The sequence below is a fragment of the Poeciliopsis prolifica genome, unplaced genomic scaffold (assembly GCF_027474105.1).
Source record: "Poeciliopsis prolifica strain line A6 unplaced genomic scaffold, Auburn_PproV2 SCAFFOLD002, whole genome shotgun sequence".
NCBI lineage: Eukaryota > Metazoa > Chordata > Actinopteri > Cyprinodontiformes > Poeciliidae > Poeciliopsis > Poeciliopsis prolifica.
In genome coordinates this window covers 24,034,736-24,056,880 of record NW_026562377.1, presented here as the reverse complement: position 1 = coordinate 24,056,880, position 22,145 = coordinate 24,034,736, and the positions used below count along the sequence as shown (strand labels likewise).

At 45.9% G+C, this 22,145-nt stretch overlaps 2 protein-coding genes across 8 annotated transcripts in view; one reads left to right on the top strand and one right to left on the bottom strand.

Moving 5' to 3' along the window:
* Nucleotides 1-12,212, top strand: part of tp63 (tumor protein p63) — a 38,360-nt gene extending 26,148 nt beyond the window's left edge. For 3 of the 7 annotated variants that reach the window (XM_055020082.1, XM_055020126.1, XM_055020099.1), the window contains 10 exons: nucleotides 4,525-4,711; nucleotides 4,788-4,903; nucleotides 5,801-5,910; nucleotides 5,996-6,132; nucleotides 6,363-6,445; nucleotides 6,532-6,656; nucleotides 8,738-8,883; nucleotides 10,423-10,570; nucleotides 10,861-10,954; nucleotides 11,067-12,212. In XM_055020082.1, coding sequence (XP_054876057.1) covers nucleotides 4,525-4,711; nucleotides 4,788-4,903; nucleotides 5,801-5,910; nucleotides 5,996-6,132; nucleotides 6,363-6,445; nucleotides 6,532-6,656; nucleotides 8,738-8,883; nucleotides 10,423-10,570; nucleotides 10,861-10,954; nucleotides 11,067-11,363 — 1,443 coding nt within the window. In that variant the 3' untranslated portion in view covers nucleotides 11,364-12,212. Of the gene's footprint in view, nucleotides 1-4,524; nucleotides 4,712-4,787; nucleotides 4,904-5,800; nucleotides 5,911-5,995; nucleotides 6,133-6,362; nucleotides 6,446-6,531; nucleotides 6,657-7,955; nucleotides 8,594-8,737; nucleotides 8,884-10,422; nucleotides 10,571-10,860; nucleotides 10,955-11,066 lie in introns of those variants that run through there. The other 4 variants (XM_055020091.1, XM_055020108.1, XM_055020117.1 and 1 more) reach the window with 3 other exon arrangements.
* An 81-nt stretch (nucleotides 12,213-12,293) lies between these two features.
* Nucleotides 12,294-21,420, bottom strand: zbtb11 (zinc finger and BTB domain containing 11). The gene is made up of 10 exons (XM_055020022.1): nucleotides 20,904-21,420; nucleotides 19,924-20,162; nucleotides 19,609-19,840; nucleotides 18,173-19,110; nucleotides 17,565-17,867; nucleotides 16,039-16,459; nucleotides 15,117-15,234; nucleotides 14,869-15,027; nucleotides 13,241-13,416; nucleotides 12,294-13,087 (listed from the first exon to the last, which is right to left on the bottom strand). The coding sequence occupies exons 1-10, from the start codon at nucleotides 21,211-21,213 to the stop codon at nucleotides 12,549-12,551; spliced, it is 3,435 nt and encodes a 1,144-aa protein (XP_054875997.1). The 5' UTR covers nucleotides 21,214-21,420; the 3' UTR covers nucleotides 12,294-12,548.
* Nucleotides 21,421-22,145: the final 725 nt, after the last annotated feature.

Here is a 22,145-nt window from a genome sequence, read left to right as displayed (position 1 = left end):
GTACAGGTTCGCCTCGGGACGCTTGTCATCACATGATCGGTTGGTCAAGATAAGTTCTGCTGACGACCGGCAAACGCTTCTCTTTTTGGGGGGATGGATACGGTCCTCTAAAACATTCAATTTCTTTAAATAAAGAAGCGGTTTCTTTGCTTCTGCTCCTCAAAAAGCAGGAAAAGAAGGAAAGAGGGGAAGGGAAAGGGGGGGGGAAAGCAGCTTTTTGGATTATTGTTGATTTAAACAGGTTTGGAAGACGCTCCAGGCATGACATGACATGTCAGGAATGAAGAAGACAAGACCAGAGGCGCCAAACAGTGCTTGTTTAAGGCCTGATGTTTGTCAGGACTTGACTCCTGCATGCGCCCGCAGCGCCTGTCAGGGAGAGAAGAACGCTACAGCTGTGGGCCTGCCTCAACCTGCGCTGCAGAGGAAGTCTCTCTTTCTCTCTTCTTCTCTCCCTCTTTCCTTGTCAGGGGGAACTTCAGCAGGATTTAGAAAGTAACAGCATATTCCTGCAAACTCTCCTTTTGCAGTTTTCTGCCAGCACTAGTTTAGCAGCAGCAGTGCATTTGCTGCCTTCGTTTCTTTTGGTCGCGCCACGTGTTGGATGTCCGGCGGGCCAATCACCCGCGATTCCCACCAACAGTTTTTTCTTTTCTTTCTTTCAAATGATTGTGATTAAGTGGCTCTCTGCATTGTGCGGCCGTGTTGTTCCTCGCCTGTGTAATTCACATTGTGACCAATGAAAGGCCCATAATTACACGTTAACACCTGAGCACCGCGCCCTGTGTGAGCCACTGGATCCCATCAGTCAACTCGCCGTCCTCCTCCACCCTGAACGCTCTCAGCAGCAGCCTCTGCGCTCGCTCTCTGCACAGCAAACACACACACACACACCAGCAGCAGCACACATAGTTGTACTCTTAAAAGTTTGTAGCTGGAGGGCTGGGATGATTTCCTGTGCGGTGTGTGTGGGGCTGTGTGTGTGTGTGCTTTGCATAGGACGGCGCGTAAACGCTAAGGTTTAAGATCATCTAAACAAACTGCTTCAAACATCTCTGATTGGATCATTGTGCATCACCTCATGTTGTTTTTGCTACATAAATCCTCCCTGTGATCACACCATTAAATGATCATTTTTTTCCTTTCTTTTTTTTCGCCTCCTAATCCTTGGCCCTCTTTTTCTGTTTTTCCTCGCCTGCGTTTGGCTTCTCCACCTCATTTAGCTGATTGACAGAGGCGTACGGGGAGTATCAGGTTAGAGGCGAGGGGACAAGCACCACTATTTATCTTAACTTCTTTTTTTCTTTTGTTTTTTTTTCCTACTTCTTCAGAAGCGGTGGTTTTAGAAAATCGCTTTGATTTTAAGGAAGAATCAGTTCAGCCGTCGTGTTGACATGCATGTCACAGAGCCTGAACTGTGCTTAGGGTTTTAAGTCGCCATTCCTGAACTGCAAAAACACAAAGTCTTGCCAAGTAATTTTGGTCTAGTTTAGAGTTCGAATCTCACTTGAAATGAGACAAAACAAACTTACAAGTGACTTATTTTTGTTGTTTTTGCAAGATATAGGAGTTTTTAAGTTACTCATCTCTAAATGTTGATGCTACTGGCAGGTTACTTCACTTAGGAAAAAAATCTTCTACATTTTGGAAAAAACGTTTCTTGTCAGTTAGTTTTGTCTCATTGCAATAGAAACTAGACTAAAAAAATACTCAAGGTCATATGAATCTCACAAAACTGCTCTTACAACTTTAAGTTTTGCTATTTGATAAAAAGTTGAATAGCAGATAAATGTGCAGTAAAGATTAAATGTGGTTATCAACTTAACTTTTTTAAAAAAATATCTGAAAAGTGTGGTGTGCATTTATGAATTCATCCCCGCCTACATTTAAACGTACAGTACTTGCAAAAAGCCCAGTGAATGGTTTGCTTTTGTAATTTGCCCAATCTATAAATGTTAATTTAAACTACCAGTGGGTGATTTAATCTCAGTATAAATCCAACTGTTTGGCTTGTTAGAGAACATTAGTGAACAAGCAGCGACATGAAGACCGAAGAGAGCAGCGGGCGGGTTAGAGAGAAAGTTGTGATGAAGTTTAAAGCAGAGTTAGGCTGCGTATTAACCCCCCTTTACTCTGACGCACCGTAACTAAAATCCAGTGAAACCAGTTGGAAATTCAGTCCGTCAATAAACGTAGAAAATCTGCAGAAATATTGCAATATTTTAACGCTGTAGCCTGTAGGTAACTCTGGAGGAGCTGCAGAGATTCACAGCTCCCGAAAAGTTGTGAAGAAAAAACACTGCAAAGCACTGAAAAAACACAAAACTTTACCAAGTGTTTTTGGTTTGCTTTCTAGTGCAAATATCTTTCTACTCTTGAAATAAGACAAAACTAACTTTTTGCAAGAAAAGGGAACTTGTTTTAAGTCAACAATTTCTTAATATTGCAACAAAAAAAAAAAAAAGACTTCACCTATAAAACAAGAAAATGTTTTGTTATAAGTAAAGTAATTGCTGGTTGATCCAGTATTTTTTTAAATCAATATTAACAGATTACTGACTTAAAAGAAGCCCTTATGTCTTGCTGAAAATACATATGTAAGTTAAATGTGCTGAGATATTTAAACTAGGAACGAGACCAAAACTATAATTTTGTGTTTTTGCAGCATGGGATCATGTAGATCAAAGAGTTCAGATTAAACCCAAGATAACGCGTGTCAAAGGTACTGGCAGGGATACAAAAGGAAATTTTAAAACTATATAGTTTTTCCTTTTCGCTTCCCAATTATTCACTGTAAAACAAAGTGATGCTTGCAGTCGCAGTGTGACAAAATCCCACAGAAACCTGTATGAGGCACTGATTTCAGTAAATCAGAACCTGCTGGTTGAGTTGAAGTCAATAAGAAAACAGGTTTTGCATGGAGTCAGGTGTGTTTGTGCTACGTTGGGGAAAATTTACTTTAACATATCCTGGTACTGGGATGAGTTCCCTGATTCACTGGAATTACACTTAATAGAGGAGGAATTTCATGTTTGTTTGCATTTCCAAACACAGCCGCTGGCGCTTTTTCTTTTCTTTTTTTCTTTCCTCTCTCTCTGACAAGGAAATATTCACCTCCACCCCCAGCCTGTGTCTTCTGCACACAGAGGGATTTAAGGCCCTGCTTACACAGCAGTGATTTGAATGGTTTGTTTACACAGTTGGGTTGTGCCTATTAGTAACAATTCAGTCTTTTCTGATGGCTTACTGCTTATCAATCCCAGCAGTGCCAGGGATCAAGGCACATCCATTATTTATGACCGTGAAGCTTGCCAAGTTGAACGCGGGCCAGCTTGTGTTTGAGCAACCATCGTATTTCGGCATCGGTCACGGGCGGATCGTGCGATTAGTCCTCCACTCCTGCACTCAGACCTGAAAGCGATTCATTTCCAGCCAAGCGCACAAGTCAGATCTGCACCCGGCCTAATATGTAGCTGGAGCATGGCAGCCACTTCACAAGCGCTGCTCTGTATGATGAGTAGCCGTCAGATGCGTCAGCAGAACTCTGATCAAAGCCAGGGCCCCCGTCTAATTACTCCTGGAGGGGTCCATTTTATGGCGGAAGTCCCACAGGCTCTCTGTATGACACTTTTAAGGTTGCCAATACACACTTGTTGTCACCAAACCTCCTCTGTCTCTCTCTATGTGTGTGTTTATTTATGTAGGTCATAATCACAGTGTTGCGTTTTGCACTTTTTGCCTCAGGGAAGAACCAGAAGTGTTCAGTCGGGGCAACAGGTGTTCCAAGATGAATCTGTTGGAGATAATAAACGCAAACTGTAAAATCTAAGAACAGAGACGAGTTTTCCTTCCGCACTGCAAAAACTATCTCCTTACAAAGTATAACAAAGTGTTACCAAGTATTTCATTTTTTGTGCAAATATCTTAATACTTGAAATAAGACAAAACTAACTTACAGATAAAGTAAGTTAGTTTCAGCATGACTGTAGAAGCTTGTTTTAAGTCAATAATTTATTAATATGGACTTAAAAAGAAACGTACTTGTTCCACCAGCAGATTATTTCATGTTTAAAATGTTTTAAGTCAAATAATCATCAATAACTTACTTACAAGTTAGTTTTGTCTTGTTTTGAGTGTACTAAGATATTGCGCTGGAAACTAGACAGAAAATACTTGATAAGAGTTTGTGTTTTTGCAGTGCAGATGATATTTCCTGTTTGTTCAAATGTTCTGATGCACAGGTGTCAAACACGAGGCCTGCAGGCCAAACCGGCCCGCCAACAAAGGGCCACATTGACAGTTTAAGCTTTAAGTTGTCTTCTCTAAACTAAGTTACATCAATGTGAAAAGTTGTTCTGGATGATTACTGTTTAAGATGTTACTAATCTAACACAGAGATTAATCTTAATATTTTAACGGATAGTTTTCTTAATGCATTCTACCACAGCCGGCCCTTTAAGGACATTTATAATCTTGGTGTGGCCCAAACTAATGTTCATTTCCACCTCTGTTTTTATGTTTCAGTACTCGACAGACCTAAAGAAGCTCTACTGCCAGATTGCCAAGACCTGTCCCATCCAGATCAAAGTGCTGACCCCTCCTCCGCAGGGGGCCGTCATCCGGGCCATGCCTGTCTACAAAAAAGCCGAACACGTGACCGAGGTGGTGAAGCGCTGCCCGAACCACGAGCTGAGCCGCGAGTTCAACGACGGTCAGTCCCAGACCTCACACTCTGTGATTGTTGTTGGTGCGAAGCGTTTTAATGACCCTGACGGCGCCGCTTCCAGGTCAGATCGCGCCGCCGAGCCACCTGATCCGCGTGGAGGGAAACAGCCACGCCCAGTACCTGGAGGACACCATCACCGGGAGACAGAGTGTACTAGTTCCATACGAGCCTCCACAGGTGAGGAGACCTTCAAGCTTTTCCAACGGTTTGCCACTTTATAAATACAAACTGCGTGAAAGATGGTTTTAACGATGCTTACAGATGGAAAAATCTGAAAAGTTCATTTTTTTACTTTTGGCCTTTGGAGAGTGGCAAGCAGGAGGCCGACGGTATCTAAAGGTTGACGGCTTTGGGGGAGCAGCAGAAATGCAGAAGAAGTGAATCTGATTGGAAAAATAGCAACTTTATTTGATTTTAGAAATCTAGCAGCACAAAGATGGTGGTGGAAGCATCTTGTTCCAGCCTGGAGAGACTGGATGACTTTAGACGGGCAGCCAAAACCACAACAGATCAAAGAAGATTTGTTCAAATGACCAAATCCATTTGAGACTTGAAAAAGTTCTCCATCCAATCTCACTGGGCTTCAGCTATTTACAGTGCTGACTCAGGAGGGGCTGAATAGAAATCACTCCACTCCTAACAGAGAAGGTGCCAAAAGTTTTTCAATCCCTTCAAAATGATGCACTAGTTTTGGTCTATTAAATAAAATACATAGGGGTTATGAAAAGGTTCATCTTTATGGTGTTCTAAGGCTTTGTGAGGAAATGCTAAATATTTAGTTTGAATATATAGCAGCAGCTTTTATAATCCATCTGCCCGGATTGAAATCAAAGGCTACAGCTCAACGTAAAATAAGAATAAATCAGTATTTTGTCATATTTATTAGAAAAGCACCTTGAAAACATCAGTGGACCAAAGTGCTTGACAGTTTACACCAAATCAATGACATAAAACACATTAAAACTATGAGTTAACATAGAGCTACAGAAAACAAGATGAGTCGAAGTGTGACAAACGTATTTTTAAAAGAGATTTAAAAAGTCCAATCTCTCTGTCTTTGTTTCCCCTCTTCAGGTCGGGACAGAATTCACAACCATCTTGTATAATTTTATGTGCAACTCGAGCTGCGTGGGCGGAATGAACCGGCGCCCCATCCTCATCATCGTCACCTTGGAGACCAGAGAGTAAGAGACGCCGCTCCGTCCTCTCCGGCAGCTGCTGCCGTTCGCTCACCTTGTGTCTGACAGAGTCTCCATGTCCCCCTCCCAGTGGACAGGTTCTGGGCCGCCGCTGCTTCGAGGCCCGGATCTGCGCCTGCCCGGGCCGAGACCGGAAGGCAGACGAGGACAGCATCCGCAAGCAGCACGTAACGGATAACTCAAAGAGCAGTGAGGGTACGAAGCGCCGTAAGTAGGGCCGGGGGCTGGTGGCGGGCTGATGAGCTTTGGCTTTACGTGACGTGCTGATCGTGTCCAGGAGCCTCAACCACTAACACTGCGGGAATGTTAGCGCTAGCGTTAGCATCCCCTCTGCCTGCTGCCCTGCTCCATCCTTCCTCCTGTTCTGCCTCAGCGCGAGTGTCCAACATGCCACGGCTTTCCATTCACTCCGCTTTGGTTTTCCTGCTCTTTTCCAGCTTACCGCCAGATTTCCCAAAGCATCCAGATGTCCACCATCAAGAAGAGAAGATCTACAGATGAGGAAGTGTTTTGTTTACCTGTAAGTCTATAAATTATAGAGTAAAACTGTGTTCTGACCTCTGAACTGCTTTCTAACTCGCTCTGATTTTGTTTTGTCCGCTGCAGATCAAAGGTCGTGAAATCTATGAGATGTTGGTGAAAATCAAAGAATCTCTGGAACTTATGCAGTTCCTACCCCAGCACACAATAGAGTCGTACCGACAGCAGCAGCAGAACCTCCTTCAGAAACAGTGAGTGCCAGCTCTGCTTGTTCTGAAATGAAACAAAACAGTTTTCCAGCAACAGTAGAAAAGCATCCATCAGCTTTGTGGCCAGGCTCAGACCTTCACCACCCAGTTCAACCAATTCTGGTCTCTGTTCAGCGGCCAGAATGAAAAACATGGAAAATAAAGTCGTCTCTATTAGCGGTGACGTCACACTGGGTGAGAGAGCGTTTGCTGTAAAGTGAGCTTTTATTCTTATTTTAAAACAAAGAGGTGGTATTTTGAGTGTAAATTCTTATGTTACTGCATAGCGACATTAGCTTTGCTGATTGTAAACTTCAGTTCCAGCTTTTAATGTAGGAACTTAAAGCTGCAGTTTGTAACTTAGCATATTTGTTAAAGCTGCCTCCATGTTGCCACAGAATAACATGTAATATTTTACATATTATTAACTGATATGTAAAAAAGACAAACTTTTTTTGTATTTTTCGACAAAAGTGATGTACTGCAGCTTTATGTCAGCTCTCTGGTCACCGGCTGGTTCCTGGTGCATTTCTACCTGCATGTTTTCCTGCGTGACTCCAGCTAAACACCACTAACCGAGCAGATTTGATAGATAAAGGTAATGATCGTGCTGCCGGTGAAGCGCTGCAGCGATCCAGAAATTTACCCAGAATCCCTCAAAGTTGCCACCCTCAGAGGGCAAGCCTGCCGTTAAACCGGGGCAGTTTTTCCTTCCCTACCGTCTCGTTTTCTCTCGAATCGGGAGCCAGAAACCCGAACGGTAACGAGAGGCGGCGTTTAAGTTCTCAGGTTGGAGGTAACACCTTCGGCTGCTCTGCCAGCTTCAGCAGAGTCAGAGTGCTTCACACGCCTTCGACCCATGGCAACCAGGAGACGGTTACCGCCTCACTGTGAGGTCACGCTGTGAGGTCAAGCTGTGTTTCTGCTGCCTGGCAGTGAAACACGCAGCGATTTCTGAACCGTGTTCCTCTCAGCTCCGCTTGTCTCGTGTGTTTGTGGTTTTCCTCACTTCTTCACTCCATTGTACATAAATGACTTCAGTTCTGTCTGCATTCACACTGATCGCCTCCCTGTGGTGAAAAGCCCTGTTCTGTGTGCGCACACTGCCATCTTCTGGCCAGCAGCTGCAATGCAGTAAGTAAATTGCTGAAGCCAAAGGTTTGGTGAATATTTTCCTGCTGCTTTCTTCACCTCTGGCCCACTCCAGGGTTTCTCTCTCTTTCTGCCTCTCTCTCTCTGTCTCTCCTCCTGCGCTGAGCCCTTATTTCTGCTCTCTCTCTTGTCTCTGGTTCCTCCCTGCAGCCTGATAAAAAGCCGTCTGGGCAGCCAGCTCCTGGAGTCTGCAGGAGAGCAGAGGCGGCGCTGCAGCTCCTCCTGAAACTCTGCTCCACATTCCTCCTCCTACTCCTCCTCATCTTCATCTTCCTCCGGCCTACACGGACCTCCTCTCTGCCTACTTTAGTATTATTTTTTCTCCTGTCCCTCCTCCATCCTGTGGTGGGGCTTGTTTTGCTGGACAGACTCATTTGACTTGACTTTGCATGCTGTTTGTGAAGCGCTGCCATCTTTCAGCCGGTAGGCTGAGGTTTGTACAGGAACAAAGCCTGATTGCTGCTTCTTCTTCTTCTTCTTCTTTTTTTTTATTCTATTTGAGACTCCTGAAGTAAACGTTTTGAGCCTTTGCGTTGTTCTGAGAGCTGGACTCAAACTATTTTTTGAGGGTATGATTGAAACCTACCTGCTAATGCAGGTCATGTTTTCTAAAGCCACTGCAGGACAGTTTGTGCGTTTGAACTTTTCCTCGAAGTCGGCTTCGAATAGATCAAGCTTGAGATGTGCACCATGTGACCTCTCTGTTTGAAACAGATCAGCTTCTCCTGCTGGCTTCTGCACGCTCTTCTGTCATAATATAATAAAACGGAATAAAAGCCTTTTCCTACTGGAATCTGATTCTTTTTCTGTCATTGAAAACAAAACACAAAAACCACAGTAATCACGAGGTAATATGACATGACTGGAAGATTTGTGTTTAGATTCTGAAGGCGTCGCTAACAGCACTTCGCCTCTTCTCTCTCCTGCTCCAGAACCTCCATGCAGTCCCCGACCTCCTTCGGGTCCAGCTCCCCGACTCATGGAAAAGTGAACAAGCTGCCGTCGGTGAGCCAGCTCATCAACCCGCAGCAGCGCAACACGCTGACCCCTTCCGGCATGACGGGAGGCCTCACTGACAGTAAGTCTGCTGTCCGCCCAGCCACCTACTCCCAAACACACACGGCTGCCCCCAGAGCCCCGCCCCGCCCCACAACGCCCGCTGGCATGCTGAGCGTAGAGATCCACCCGTCAGAGGCTTTCTGGCCAATTTTTGATCATTTTTTGTAAAGCTCTAAGCTGCAGAGACGGATCGCTCTTTTAAAACTTGAAATCAGTGCCTCCAGGAAGTTGCGACGTTGAGATCGCAACCATTAATGCGGATTCACTCGACATTTGCAAATTTTGAACAGACTCGCAGCTCTTGCCAACTTTTCCGTTGATCTGACCCGATTTTCTTCTCTTCTGACCAATGACAGCAACTCGGCTGGATTCTGACCAATCGTCTTAGCCCCATTCAAATCGAACTTCCTGTTTCACCAAACATGGAACAAAGAACATGGAAGCTGAAAACATGTACGACGCTAAAGATTAGCATCTTTTCTTCTCCTATGTAAAGGACTCACATTGAATGACTAACGTGGAATTCATTTTGCACTTTGACCTCTGATTTCATTTGATTTAAGTGTTCCATTCCAACAAGGTACTTGAAATCGTTTTTTTGGACTTTAAATATTAACAGTTAAATCTCTGTCCTTTGTGAAAACTGCAACTTGCTGAGAGAGTTTTTGGCCACAATAATCCCAAAGTGACATGGCAGCATCCTGGAGGGACTGATAAATGAAATGCTTCCAAAAAAAACTACAAAACTCACAGAAACTGCAAACACAATGAGGTCCTCCAGGTTGCGGAGCAGACAGACTCAGCTACAAACAAAACCCAACCAGCTAATGAACTCAAAACTTGAGAGGGTTTAGTTACTGTAACCACACAGGAGTCTTTAAAACGAAGAGGTGATGTCACACTGTGTGAGTCTGTTACAAAACAAAGCTAAACTGTGATTAGCTTTAAGGCGTTAGAGCGATTAGCACTGTTAGCATTGCTGTCGGTATTCTGATGGAGGAAGTAGATCCTTATTAACTCGACTCTGACAGACGAAACAAAAAATAGCAAATAAATAAATAAATAAATAAGTTTTAGTTTGGAACAGAAGTGAACCAATGGCTGAGATGAACAGATACATTTACAGTTAAATTGATGGACATAATAAAGCTAGCTGGGATATATTAGCATATACTAGTTACTGCACTGAGGCACAAAGGAACACTATGTACATTAATAGTCCTGAAGTCCTGTGATGTATGTAAATAATTTTTAATGAATATAAGACGCCTTAATTTCAGATGCATGAATTCAACACTTAAAGTAATGTTGCCATAGAAACGAGCTTCATCTATCAAAATGTCCTTAGAGACTCGGCTTTCTCAGGAACGACTTCCACACTAAAGAGTGGTAGAAGTAGTGATGATGGTGTTATATGTATGCTGTGTTCACTGATTGGCTAAAAGCCACTGTGGAAGTAGCTGCCCCCCCACAGTGCCCCCCACCCCTCCGTTTCCGCTGACCTTTCCACCCAGAGCAGTGAGATGAAGGCTCACGTTAGCTCCCTTTGTTTCTGCAGTGACCCCCATTATGGGCTCCCACATCCCCATGAGTGCTGACATGAGCTCACTGAGCCCCACACACGCCCTGCAGCAACAGCTGCCCCTGGTGCCCTCCTCCCACTGTACCCCCCCTCCTCCATACCCCATGGACAGCAGCATCTCCAGGTATCTAAGCAACGCTTGTCGCCACACATCCATGCCGCTTCTTTGGTTTTTTTGCTTTTGCCTTTTACCATTGCAGGAACGCTGTACCTGTTCAGTTGAGTAATCATATTTTTTTTGTAGCTAACAGCATCACTTTAGAATGGTTTAAAAGACAAAACACAAACAAAAAAAAAACAAATGCTTTGACGTCACACTGCGAGTTAAAAAGTTAACCAGGAAGCTGCAGCTGAATGTTTTCACTGGTGGTGCTATGAGAGCCGACCAACAGTCTCCTGCTTGTCCTCCTGCAGCTTCCTCCTACGGCTGGGCTGTGCAGGCTGCTTGGATTACTTCACAGCACAAGGCCTAACCAACATGTACCAGATTGAGAACTATAACTTGGAGGTGAGCCCTTGCCTATCCAACACGAGTCATATGATGGGTTAGAGAGAAGAGAGGGGCTCGGCCTGCGCATACTAACCCCTGCCCCCCTCCCCCCCTGTGTAATGACCATTAGGACCTGTCCAGGCTGAAGATCCCCGCCGAGTTCCAGCACATCATCTGGAAGGGCATCATGGAGCACCGACAGGCCATGGACTTTCCCCCTCCGCCGCACATAGTGCGCACCACTAGCGGCGCCTCCACAGTCAGCGTGGGCTCCTCCGAGGCGCGGGGCGAGCGCGTCATAGACGCCGTCCGTTTCACCCTGCGCCAGACTATCTCCTTCCCGCCTCGCGACGAGTGGTCCGACTTTTCCTTCGACCTGGATTCCCGCCGCAACAAGCAGCAGCGCATCAAGGAGGAGGGGGAGTAGGAGCCGCTCCGCTCGCTCTCTCTCTCTCTCTGCCATTTCACATCTCATTTCACATTTGAACATTTCAATTAAAAACAAAAAAAGCCTGATTGTGCAAAGGCAACAACACATCCTTTAAAAAAAAAATTTGCAGAAATGCACTTATGTTCATTTTGTATTTTGTATGTTTGTTTTTTTATTACTGGGGATGAGCACAGCTGTATTGTGTAATTTCTTGAGAGCACTTAAGAAATGCTGAGTATTTCAATGTTGCTGACTTGTCTGGGTTTTTGCTTCTGGTTCTGTAAATTAGCCTGGCTCACCGGTTGTTGTTTTTTTTTTTTTTTTTTGTGGAGGCGGAATGGATTGTAAACATTTCATTTCTTCTATAAGAAGTATTAATTGACAGGAGCAGCAGCTTGTTTTCTACTGTAGCTGTAGTTTTTCTGCCACCTTAATCAGTCAGCTTTTGAAGTACGTTTTTTTGAGATGGTCATTCATTTGATGTAGCCACATATAGGCCTAATGCTTTTGACCCAGCGTTTTTCTTGTTTTTTAACATGACTGATGTATTTTAGTTGTTTAAGCCGAAAGTAAGCATTTGATTTACCACAGACATGTTTTGGTATTCTTTCATTAAATAAGGTGTCAGAAACTCAAATGTTTGTATATAAGTTTGTATATAAAGTCTTTACAAAGTGTTGTAGTCCTGCGCAGTCGTTCAAGCTGCACAGGCGCGAGCATTAGTTCAGGTCAAAGTCGTGAAACCACGAATTAAATGCTTTGCTTTTTGTATGTTTTGTAAATATTTGCAAACTTATCAAGGGTATTTTGTTATAAGTTCAAAATAAAGTTCATAATATCTTGTCATTGTTGGAACAGAGTTTAAATTTTCAAAACTTGAGATTGGCAGCTGAAGGTTCTGATTTAAAACAAAAAAAATACCAAAAACTTTTTTTCTACCTTTATTTATCCTGAGCATCTGATTCATACATGTTATGGTGTCTGATCATGTTTTGCTTTAGTTAGGCCATTTACAGAAAGTCGCGCACACAGATTACTTTACATTAATGTACAGTCAGAGAAAAATAGGCATCTTTAAGCTGTTTTAAACAAAATCTCATTGGGTTTTTTTACACATCATACAAACTGAACAAACACCTGCTCAAGTTTGTAGTCGAGTCCAGAGTCTGGGGCGATGAAGCGTTACTCCACCTCAGCTACGTGAGCCACCTCCACCTCCATGGTGTGAATCTCCTCCGACGCCTCCTCCTTGACCCCGGACATGGCCTGCTGGGCCAGGACGTAGTTCACCACCTGCATGATGCCCTGGTCCGACAGCGTCGCCACCGAGCCTTCGTTGGCAGCCTGCGCAGCCTGCACCGCCTCCACGGCCTCCACCGTCTCCTCTGTGATCAGCACCGTCTCCAGCTCCTCGGTGGCGGTCGGGTGGGCGGGCCTGAGCTCGGGCGGCAGGTCGGAGGCCAGGATGCTGACGGCGTGCTCCACCTGGGTGCCCTGGTTGTGGAACTGCAAGGTGTCCTTCTCCAGCATGATCTTCCCCGGGAGGCTGTCCACGTGGTACTTGGCCATGTGCTTGCGCAGCGTGCGCGCGTCGATGTGCGCCTCCTGGCACATCGGGCACACGTACGGCCGCTCGCCCGTGTGGGTCCGGACGTGGCGCTTAAGAGAGCGGGCGTCGGCCCAGGCCACTCCGCAGGTCAGACATTCAAACGGCTTCACGCCTAGAAAAAATGAATCAATAGAGTCAGAACACTGAACACGTTCATCACACCGCAAAAACAGAAAATGTCACCAAATGATTTTGGTCCAGTTCATAGTGCAAATATCTGTAGAAACCAGACCAAAAGTCCTCTGGGACATTTTGTGCCGCTCACCCTGGTGGTTGTTGATGTGGCGCCGGTACTCTCTGAGCTGAGTGAACTTCCTGCCACACTGCTGACACTCCCGCTCCAGGTTCTGCTTCACCCGGCCCTTCTTGCCGTGCGTGGCTTTCTTCACGTGTCTCCTGAACAGAGCCTTCTCGAAGAACTCCTTCCCGCACACGTTACACCTGAGGACACAGACACGGTCACTGCGGCTGTGCGTGCTGCCACTGGCCAATCAGCAGAGACCTGAACACGGCCTCTGTGCTTGGGCGAATCAGACAGAGAGGTATTACTGCAGAGGTTAGATCTGGACTTTGACTGGACCTTTCTAAAGGTGGAGACACTGTGTGTGTCAAACATTGCTGTATAATTTGGATTTGGTTTACAAAAAGAATCTGATACTTTATTCTTTCAGCCATATTTCCCATTGGCTCAAATTTTCCAAACTTGGAAAAAAAACTCAATCATTTCTGTTTTAACAGCTGATGAAGTGACTCCATTGATGCCATGCAATCAGCAGAGCAGCTGCTTGTTGGGTAGTGACGCATGCTAAAGTTCGGCTCTTACACAACAAAACACAGCGGTGAAATGAGAGCTGTTAGAGCTGGTCGAGTTCGCTCGGCTGCGTTGCTTTTCCTTGTTGCGCCAAATCAAACCGATTCACTTTGTTCACCGTGAAATCAGAGAAACGAGCCGAACGCTTTGCCTGAAAACGACGTCGAGAGAAAATTAGATCCCGTGGCGATAAAACCTTCTGCTGACAGCAGGTTAGATTATTCCAAAAATAACAAACTCATAAATAATCATAAGAGTAAAATGGCATCGGTGTTTTTATACATTGAAGGAAATGATTTTTTGGGTCAGTTGAAATATTCAAAGAAGCTGAAATGAGCCAAAATGCAGTTTTTCACTGCATCGCCTGTCAGGAGTTAGAAATGGCTCCCTCTGGTGGCTGTACGAGGTATTTGAAGTTTGGCGATAAAAATAGGTCAATTCACTACAATATGGGTCATTTATCACAGTTATTAATAGTCTCTTATGGTGCTTTTCTACATTCTCTCTCACAAATCTGCTGAACAAAATAATTCTCCAATTTCAATCACTAATATTTAAAATGTAAAACAATCTTTTATTCAATGATCAATATTAATACTATTAGCCCAGAGTTAAATATTTAGGACATTTTTCTTCTCGTATCTGGAGTTAAATTCTCAAACGTCTAAATTATTTAACGATCTAAATTATTTAAATTCACTAAATGTCAGAAAGTTTTGGCAAGAGCATTTTTTTAAAGAGAGGGTGAAACTCTGGGTGAAACCATCGGCTTTAGCTGGAAATAACTAAAGTAGCGGCGCACTGACTGGCCGGTACCAATTCGACTGAAGCGTTCCTGAGTTGGCGACGGTGGGGCGACTATTTCCGACTGCCAACGCTCACGCATGACCTGCTGGGCGTAGCAAGAAGTGAAGCGGGTTTTGGTTTCATTTCATAGCTATGAAAGTAAGGAGGCTAAGCTGAACTTTTTTGTGGAGGGTTTTGCATCATGTTCCTTCTGTTTTGCTACTCTGTGGAATCAAAATGCTCCTGCGAGGCGGAGTGGTGGTGAGGAGGAGTCGGGCCGCTGTGTGTTTCCTCACTTGAAGGGCTCCGACACGCTGTGGGACTTGACGTGTGAGTACCAGTCCTTCTTCCAGCTGTAGCACTTCCCACACACCTGGCACTGGAAGGGCTTCAGGCCCATGTGCTTGTTCATGTGCTGCTGGAGATCCTTCGATTCGTAAAAACTCTTCTCACAGCTGCAGAGAGAGACAGAGAGACAGAGTGTGAGTCAGTGGGTGGTTTTTGTGTTTGGGTCACAGAGGCCAACGGCAGCCGGGTCACTCACTGAGAACAAGAGAACGGACGCACTTCTGGTTTGGGCTGGTGCTTCTTCAAGTGCTTGCTCAGAGCTGAGGCTCGGTGGAAGGTGGCGCCGCAGGTGTTGCAGAGATACTTTGACTCGCCTGTGGATTTCGTTTGGAGGAGAGAGGTTTTTAAAAATGGGAAATTTGAGCTGAGCTTCTCGTGGCTTCAGGGATTCTTCTGCACGGCGAAATAAAGAAAGCACAGCACCGCCAGGGTGAACATTTAGGGTTTTCAATGTACGTTACAATGTGTTTTATTTTGAAGTAAAGTAGAGATGAAGTAGAAGAAGAGAAAAGGTTAAGTTGATCGCATGATTAGCCCAGGCTTGTGGAAACCTGATGATAAATTGTTTCAATAATTACTGCGGTAAAAACATGGCTCCTCTATTCGCCCTTTGACATTTTTATCAGTGTTGCACTGAGAAGCAGCTCCTATAGTGAGCTCAGGTGTTTGCTAATTGCTGCTGGCTAGTCAGATAAAAATATCTGCAGATATTTCATTTAACCACTTAAACGCACTTTGTGAATTAATAAAAATGCATAAAAATACAAATAGTCTGAAGGAGCTGAGTGAGAGGGAGTTGAGGAATGTCAGAAACTTGGAAACTGCAGTTCCATGAAGGAGTCCAGGGCCATCCAGGTGTTTTACACAACTCAACTGAGATTAAAGAATTTCTCAAACAAGAATCAAAGCAACAGCACTTTGTTTATGATGACTAATAAAAGTTGATTTTACATAACACTGCCCCTTTAATTAATGTAGTTCAGGTCTTCATGTGGTTTCAGATACGTTTTTAACAACCACACTGTGTGTGTGTGTGTGTGTGTGTGTGTGTGTGTGTGTGTGTGTGTGTGTGTGTGTGTGTGTGTGTGTGTGTGTGTGTGTGTGTGTGACAGAGAGACCTGTGTGCAGGCTGGTGTGCTCCTCCATGCTCCTCTTGCTGACGAACGTCTTCTTGCAGTACTCACACTGGAACTGCTTGGTGACGTCGTGCAGCACGCGGTGCATCTTCAGGCTGTGCTTGTGGGCGAACGTCTTGCCGCACACCTTGCAGGTGTGCGGCCGCACGCCCGTGTGGGTCAGCATGTGGATCCGCAGCGAGTACAGCTTCGGCAGCGTCTTCCCGCAGATGTCGCACACGAACTCCCGGCGGGTGTACGCCGCCGCCGCCGACTTGTCGTCCAGCTCGCTATCTACTCGCTCCTGGGGGCCCGGCTCCGCCAGGGCCCTGGGGACGGACGGCGCCCGCTGGCTTCTCTGCTGCTTATGTCGAGCCAGGTGAGCCTGGAGCGAGGCAGCGTACTGGAACTCCTTACTGCAGAGCTGGAGAACGCCGAAACCAAAACAAAACAAAACAAAGCAGGATCTTATATAAATGCAAGAAAATGGGGAAAAAAATGTTGTATTGAGAAGCACAATAAATAAAAATGCTAATTTTTTTTCAGAACTTCGTATCCAAATATGTTGTCAGAAAGTTAAGTGGAAGGAAAAATCCAATTGGGACAAGTGTTGCTTTGGAAGGATTCTGAAGCAAGCCGGAAGGACCAGGTCCTGCTTTGATGATCATGTGATCCATACTAATGATTATTTTACTGAAAATTTTACATTAATAAAATGCAAATATACAGAAAAAAGTAGTAATAACAAAAATCCATACTTTAAAAATCAATAAAACAATTGATGATTCTGACAATTAATTGGATAAAAATATCTGCAGATATTTCATTTAACCACTTAAACACACTTTAGAAATTCATAAAAATGCATAAAGATACAAATAAATTCCTTTTACTGTCTAAAATCCAATAACATTAGCGATTGCTTGACAATTTGCAGTAAGACTGAAATGATTCCTCCAATGATTCAAACCTCAATTAAGATTTTTCCAGGAAAAGCCTGGAAGCTTCATTGGATTTTGCTTTATTACACCTGGGTTGTTTGTGGCGGTCAGCGCTCTCGCCTATGAGTTGTTGCTGAGTGCTAGCAACAACTGGCACTGAGATGTGAAACTTTCCGTCACATAAGCAGTTGTTAAATTGTCTGCCGCGATGCTCGGAGAGCCGATTCAGAGCCAACGATAGGAAGAGGAGAGAGAGAGATGTTTACAGACAAAGGTTTTTTTTTTCCATCTTCAATACAAATTGTGCATTATTTTTGCACCGAACAGAGTGTGTTTTGTTTTTAAGCAAATTGACTTTTTTGAGTTTACAAACTCCAATTATTTCAATCATCGATTCATCAAAGTTGATCCTATTAATGGTTTCAGGCCAAATCCCTGCAGGCTGACTGTCTACTGACTCTATTACAGAGCAAACTGTGCTCTGGTCATTTAGACCTAATATCTGAAGGACATAACCATCTGAAATAAACAGAAATAAATCAATCGTCTCTGATCTACTGAGACGTATCTGTCCTCATCAACACTCACGCTGCACTTGTAAGCGCGGGCCTTCTCGTGCTTCAGCGTGTGCATGATGAGAGAGTAGCGCCTCTGGAAGGACATGCCGCACTCGGAGCAGGTGTGCTCGCCGCTCCCGGCGCTCGGCGCTGCGCCGTCTTGCTGCTTGGCCTCCGCCTCCGGCTCCACCGCCTTCGCTGCCGCCTCGTCGGGTCGAATCTCTCCGACCGTCACGCTCTCGGCGGCGCTCTCCTCCACCGCAGCTTCCGGATCGCCCTCAAACTTAGGCTCCATCGGCCTCTTTGGTGGTCTTCCTCTCTTTCTCGGACCCACCTGTGACGTGGCGTTTTTTTCAAAATGGAAAACTGTCACTGGATGCAGTTTAGTGAAAATAATCACAATTTTCTTTTATGTGCCAGGCGTCCTGAGGAACTTTATGAATGGGGATGTTTTTGTGTTTGGGAGGTAATGGTTGCTGCCCGTGTAGCTACAGACGTGCAGTGAGCTAAAAAAGGAATATTTAGTAGTTCTTAACATCACTTATCATTATCATAATGTTACCACAAAATATTAAGATAAAGCCTCAAGTCCATTTTGCCCAGGCTGTCAAACAACTTGGACTAAACCATCAGCTGTACCTTTGGGGGCGTGGCAGGGGGCGGGGTCACACTCTTCCCCTCCTCTTCATCCTCCAGGCCCATGTGCAGCCGGGCATAGCCGCCCTCGGCCATGTAGCGCTGCCGCAGTCGTCTGCCGCTGAGGTCGTCTGAGGTCGCCTCCTGCTTGTCGGCGTGCTCTTCCTCTGCCGGATCCTCCTCTGGCGGTATCCACCCCTCCACCTCCACCTCCACCTCCCGCTTCACCTTGGGCGGACGGCCCCGCTTGCGTTTCTGAGGGACGGGAAGCGTCTCTTCTTTCTGGGCCTCGGTCGGAGCGGCTGCCTCCGACTCCAGCACCACTTCCTCTGAGGGGGCGTGTTTGTCGGCGTCCATGTCCAGGACGAAGGCGCCGGCCTCGACCACCTGCGGCTGCTCCATGGCCAGGCAGGCCGACACCACGGCGAGCGACTCGCTGGCGCCCGCCTGCCCGCTGTGCGTCACCACCGTCATGGTCTCGCCCTCCAGTCCTTCGCTGCATCCCGATATGAGCGTGAGGGTGTCGCCGTGCTCCCCCTCCCCGCCGTGAGCGATCAGCGCCATGGTCTCGCTCTGCCCGGCCTCCACGCCGTCTCCCTCCACCGCGTGGGTCAGGACCGCCACCGGCTGCTGGATGCAGGCGCCGTGCGCTACCACAGTGCTGCCGTCGTCCTCTATGGTCACCATGTAAGCGTCCGGCTCCACCTTGGCGTCGTCAGTCGCCAGGGCGCTCGCCACCACCGTGTGCACGTCTCCTTTCTGGTACACCGTCAGCTTCTGCTCCTCCACCTGCTTGTGCACCGACTCGCATATCTGCAGCACCTCCGTCATCAGCAGGTGCCGGGCGAGGTTGGCAATGTCGGCCATCACACAGAAGTTAAAGGTTAGCACTGAGGTGTAGGCAAAGTCCAGGAGCGGGAGGAAGCTGGCCTTAGCGAAACCTGGAGAGGGAGAGAGAGAGAGACAGAGAGAGATAAAGAAGGGGAGAAAGAAATGTGAGAAAGAGAGAGAGAGAGTTTAATAGAAACATTGCAGACATTTCCTCAGAAACTTACCAGAGTTAAAAGGATGAAGCATAAATTTAGGGTGGAAGTTTCTAAAGTGGGTGAGGCAAGAAAGGAAGGAAGAATAAGTGGAAAAAAGGAAGGATGGAATGACGAACACTTGAAAAGGGGAGGAAAGCAGCATGGACAGAACAGGAAGGACATCAGGGATGGAGGGAGAAAGAAAGAAAGACATGAAGCAAATGAAGGAAGGAAATAACATTCAGAAAAAGTATAAAGTTCCTACTAAGAACAGGAAAACAATGAAATCCCATCCCACTACTACTCTCATTGTATGCCTGCGTGTGTGTAACGAGTGTGTGTGTAACGAGTGTGTGTGTAACGAGTGTGTGTAACGAGTGTGTGTAACACGAGCGAGAGCAGCACAGCGCTCACCAGAGAGGTCCACCACGGCCTCGTGGGTCGTCACGGCGCCCTTCTCGAAGAAGAGCTCGTTGAAGTACTCGCTGCAGGCGGCCAGCACGGCCTTGTGGGCGCGGTGCTCCTCCCCTTCGATCAGCAGCGTGATGTCACAGAACTGGTTGCTGATGCGCTGCTGGTTCAGTTTGTCCAGCATGGTCTGGCTGTGCTTGGGCAGGAACTGGTTCACCTCTCCTTTGCTGTTCACCTGAAAACAAAACGATTGCAGAGCAAGCTGCTGAAAAGCCGTTGGAGTCGCCGCCGACTCACGTTTCTGACGCAGCCACGTACGTAAACCACTTCGTGTTTCGTCGACCCCTTCGCCAACTTGGGTCTCGGGGAGGACAGGTCTGCTGAGAACAAAATGTCCTCTCCGTCCTCCTCCTCCTCGTCGTCCTCGTCCTCCATGAGCCCGAACTTCCGCCTCGCTTGCCTGGAGAACGGCCGCGGCCCAGAGCCGTCGTCCGCGCTGCGCTTGCTCTGACACTGGGCGCATTCTCTGATGTGGTCTTTCACATTCTTCAGGATCCCTGGAGGTGGAGAAGAAGAAGGCGGCAACATGACGCGTTTATATCGCACACGAAGATATTGAAGCATCCTTTAACAAAAATATTTTAGTAATAGTTTCTGCACTGTATAATAGTAGAAGACAGAAAAGACAAATCTTAAATGAATCCACTCTTAATTGTTTGTGTAAGTTTTGTGAGACAAAGTCGTATGTAGGTCATAATTAGAGGAAATTATATAATATGTCAAACTGGTTGCAACGTGCTCACATCCAGCTCTGTGCCGTGTTGTGCCGACGATTAATCCATCCAGCAGCAGGGTTAACAAACGTCAAAGACTCAGAAAACACCAAAAGCAGGATGAAATTTGCATTTTTAATGTAAAAGCCTCCATTCTGCTACAAACATGTCTACATGGGACTTTGCTGAAAAGGTTGGAGCCCTACTTAAGAGCATGCCTGGAGGAAGATGGAAATGTTTTGTGAAAGAAGCTTTAAAGAGCTTCAGGGTTAGTTGTGCACAAACTAGCCTCGCGGCCCCGGACCCCCCTTGGCGACGCCCCTGATGAATTAAAAATATGCTTGGAAGACATTTCTGATCCCTCTTACGCCAGTTCGCCGCTAGTTGGCAGCAGAGAGCAGCTGAATGTTTGTGTCAGCAGCTAACTGGTTTCCGTTTATTTCTGACAACGTTAAAATGGACTCAATTAGACCCTCGGTGTAAATACAGACGGTCTGCTGGGGGCGGCTCGCCCCGGGGCCTTACCTCTCCACCAGTACTTCTGAGAGATAATTTCCCAGGTGAGCTGCTGGTTGAGGTGCTCCCCTCCCTCTATAATGTGCGCCTGGTTGATAAGTTCCCTCCTCCGGCAGTCCTGCAGCACCACCTCCAGCTCGGTGAAATCATTCTGGCCTTTCTGCCGGCGCTGGTAAAACAGAGTCCCGTTCCTCACCACGTAGCAGGCCGCCGCTTTCCGGATTTTCCTCTTGGTATTACCAGAGGTCCCCGGCGCGTACGGTTCCCGTTCATCTGTCAGATAGCGGAGGATGGCCAAGTAGCTTTCTTCACACGACATGGCTCGGCTTATCCGCGTGTTTCCCCGCTGAAACGCGGTCTTTTCTTGAATTAGAGAGGCCTCTTCAGTCCTCGGCAGAGACGTGTGATTTTTATTAGAGGCCTGGAGTATAGTTTAGGTGAAACAAACGCGCCAAAACGGCAACATTTTAATTTGTTTGCTAAGGTGGAACTGCAGTTCGCGACAGTCAGGGTAGACTTGCCCGAACAGACAAAATGGCTGCTGCACAGCCGGATTTTGCGTAGTCAGAAGCGGAAGTAAGCGATGGACCTCATCCACCACAAGAGGGCGCCAACTGACCTCTCAAGGAGAAAACATCCGGACGGTTTATAACTTACACTTTCGTCTTTAATTTGAAAAAAATAAATAAATAAATATAATTTAACCTCTGGATACAAAAATTCCCCAAATAATTAAAAACATATTTTTCAGTCATAATTTAGGACAGGGTAGTAAATTATAGACATGACCTGTATGAAAATATCTAGACTAAATAGGAGTTTCACATTTTAAAATGTCCACAATCCAACAACAGAACACGCGTATAATTTAGCCATTTTCCATGGACATTTTTGCATGAATGGTGCGTTAGGGTAATCCTTAAGTCCCGTCACCACCAACCTCGTCCTATGGATGGGTGGATAGACCAACAAGCAGCCCATTGATGGTTTTCACACTTGCCTCAAGCTAAGGAGACTCAGAGGGAAAAAGCCTTTTTAATTTTGCTTGCTGCATGCTTTTTTTTCATTAATAGGACAAAGGCTTTTTATACCCGGTTGCCTTTCACTACGGTCATGTTCAGTCAAAGTACATAAAAACATACATTTGATACAACTTCATTTATCATTTCTTCTTTTTTTTCTCTTTTTACAGCATAAACAACATTTGGGGAAGAGAGGCACTTCACTGTCTGGACATGCAAACAAGATGTT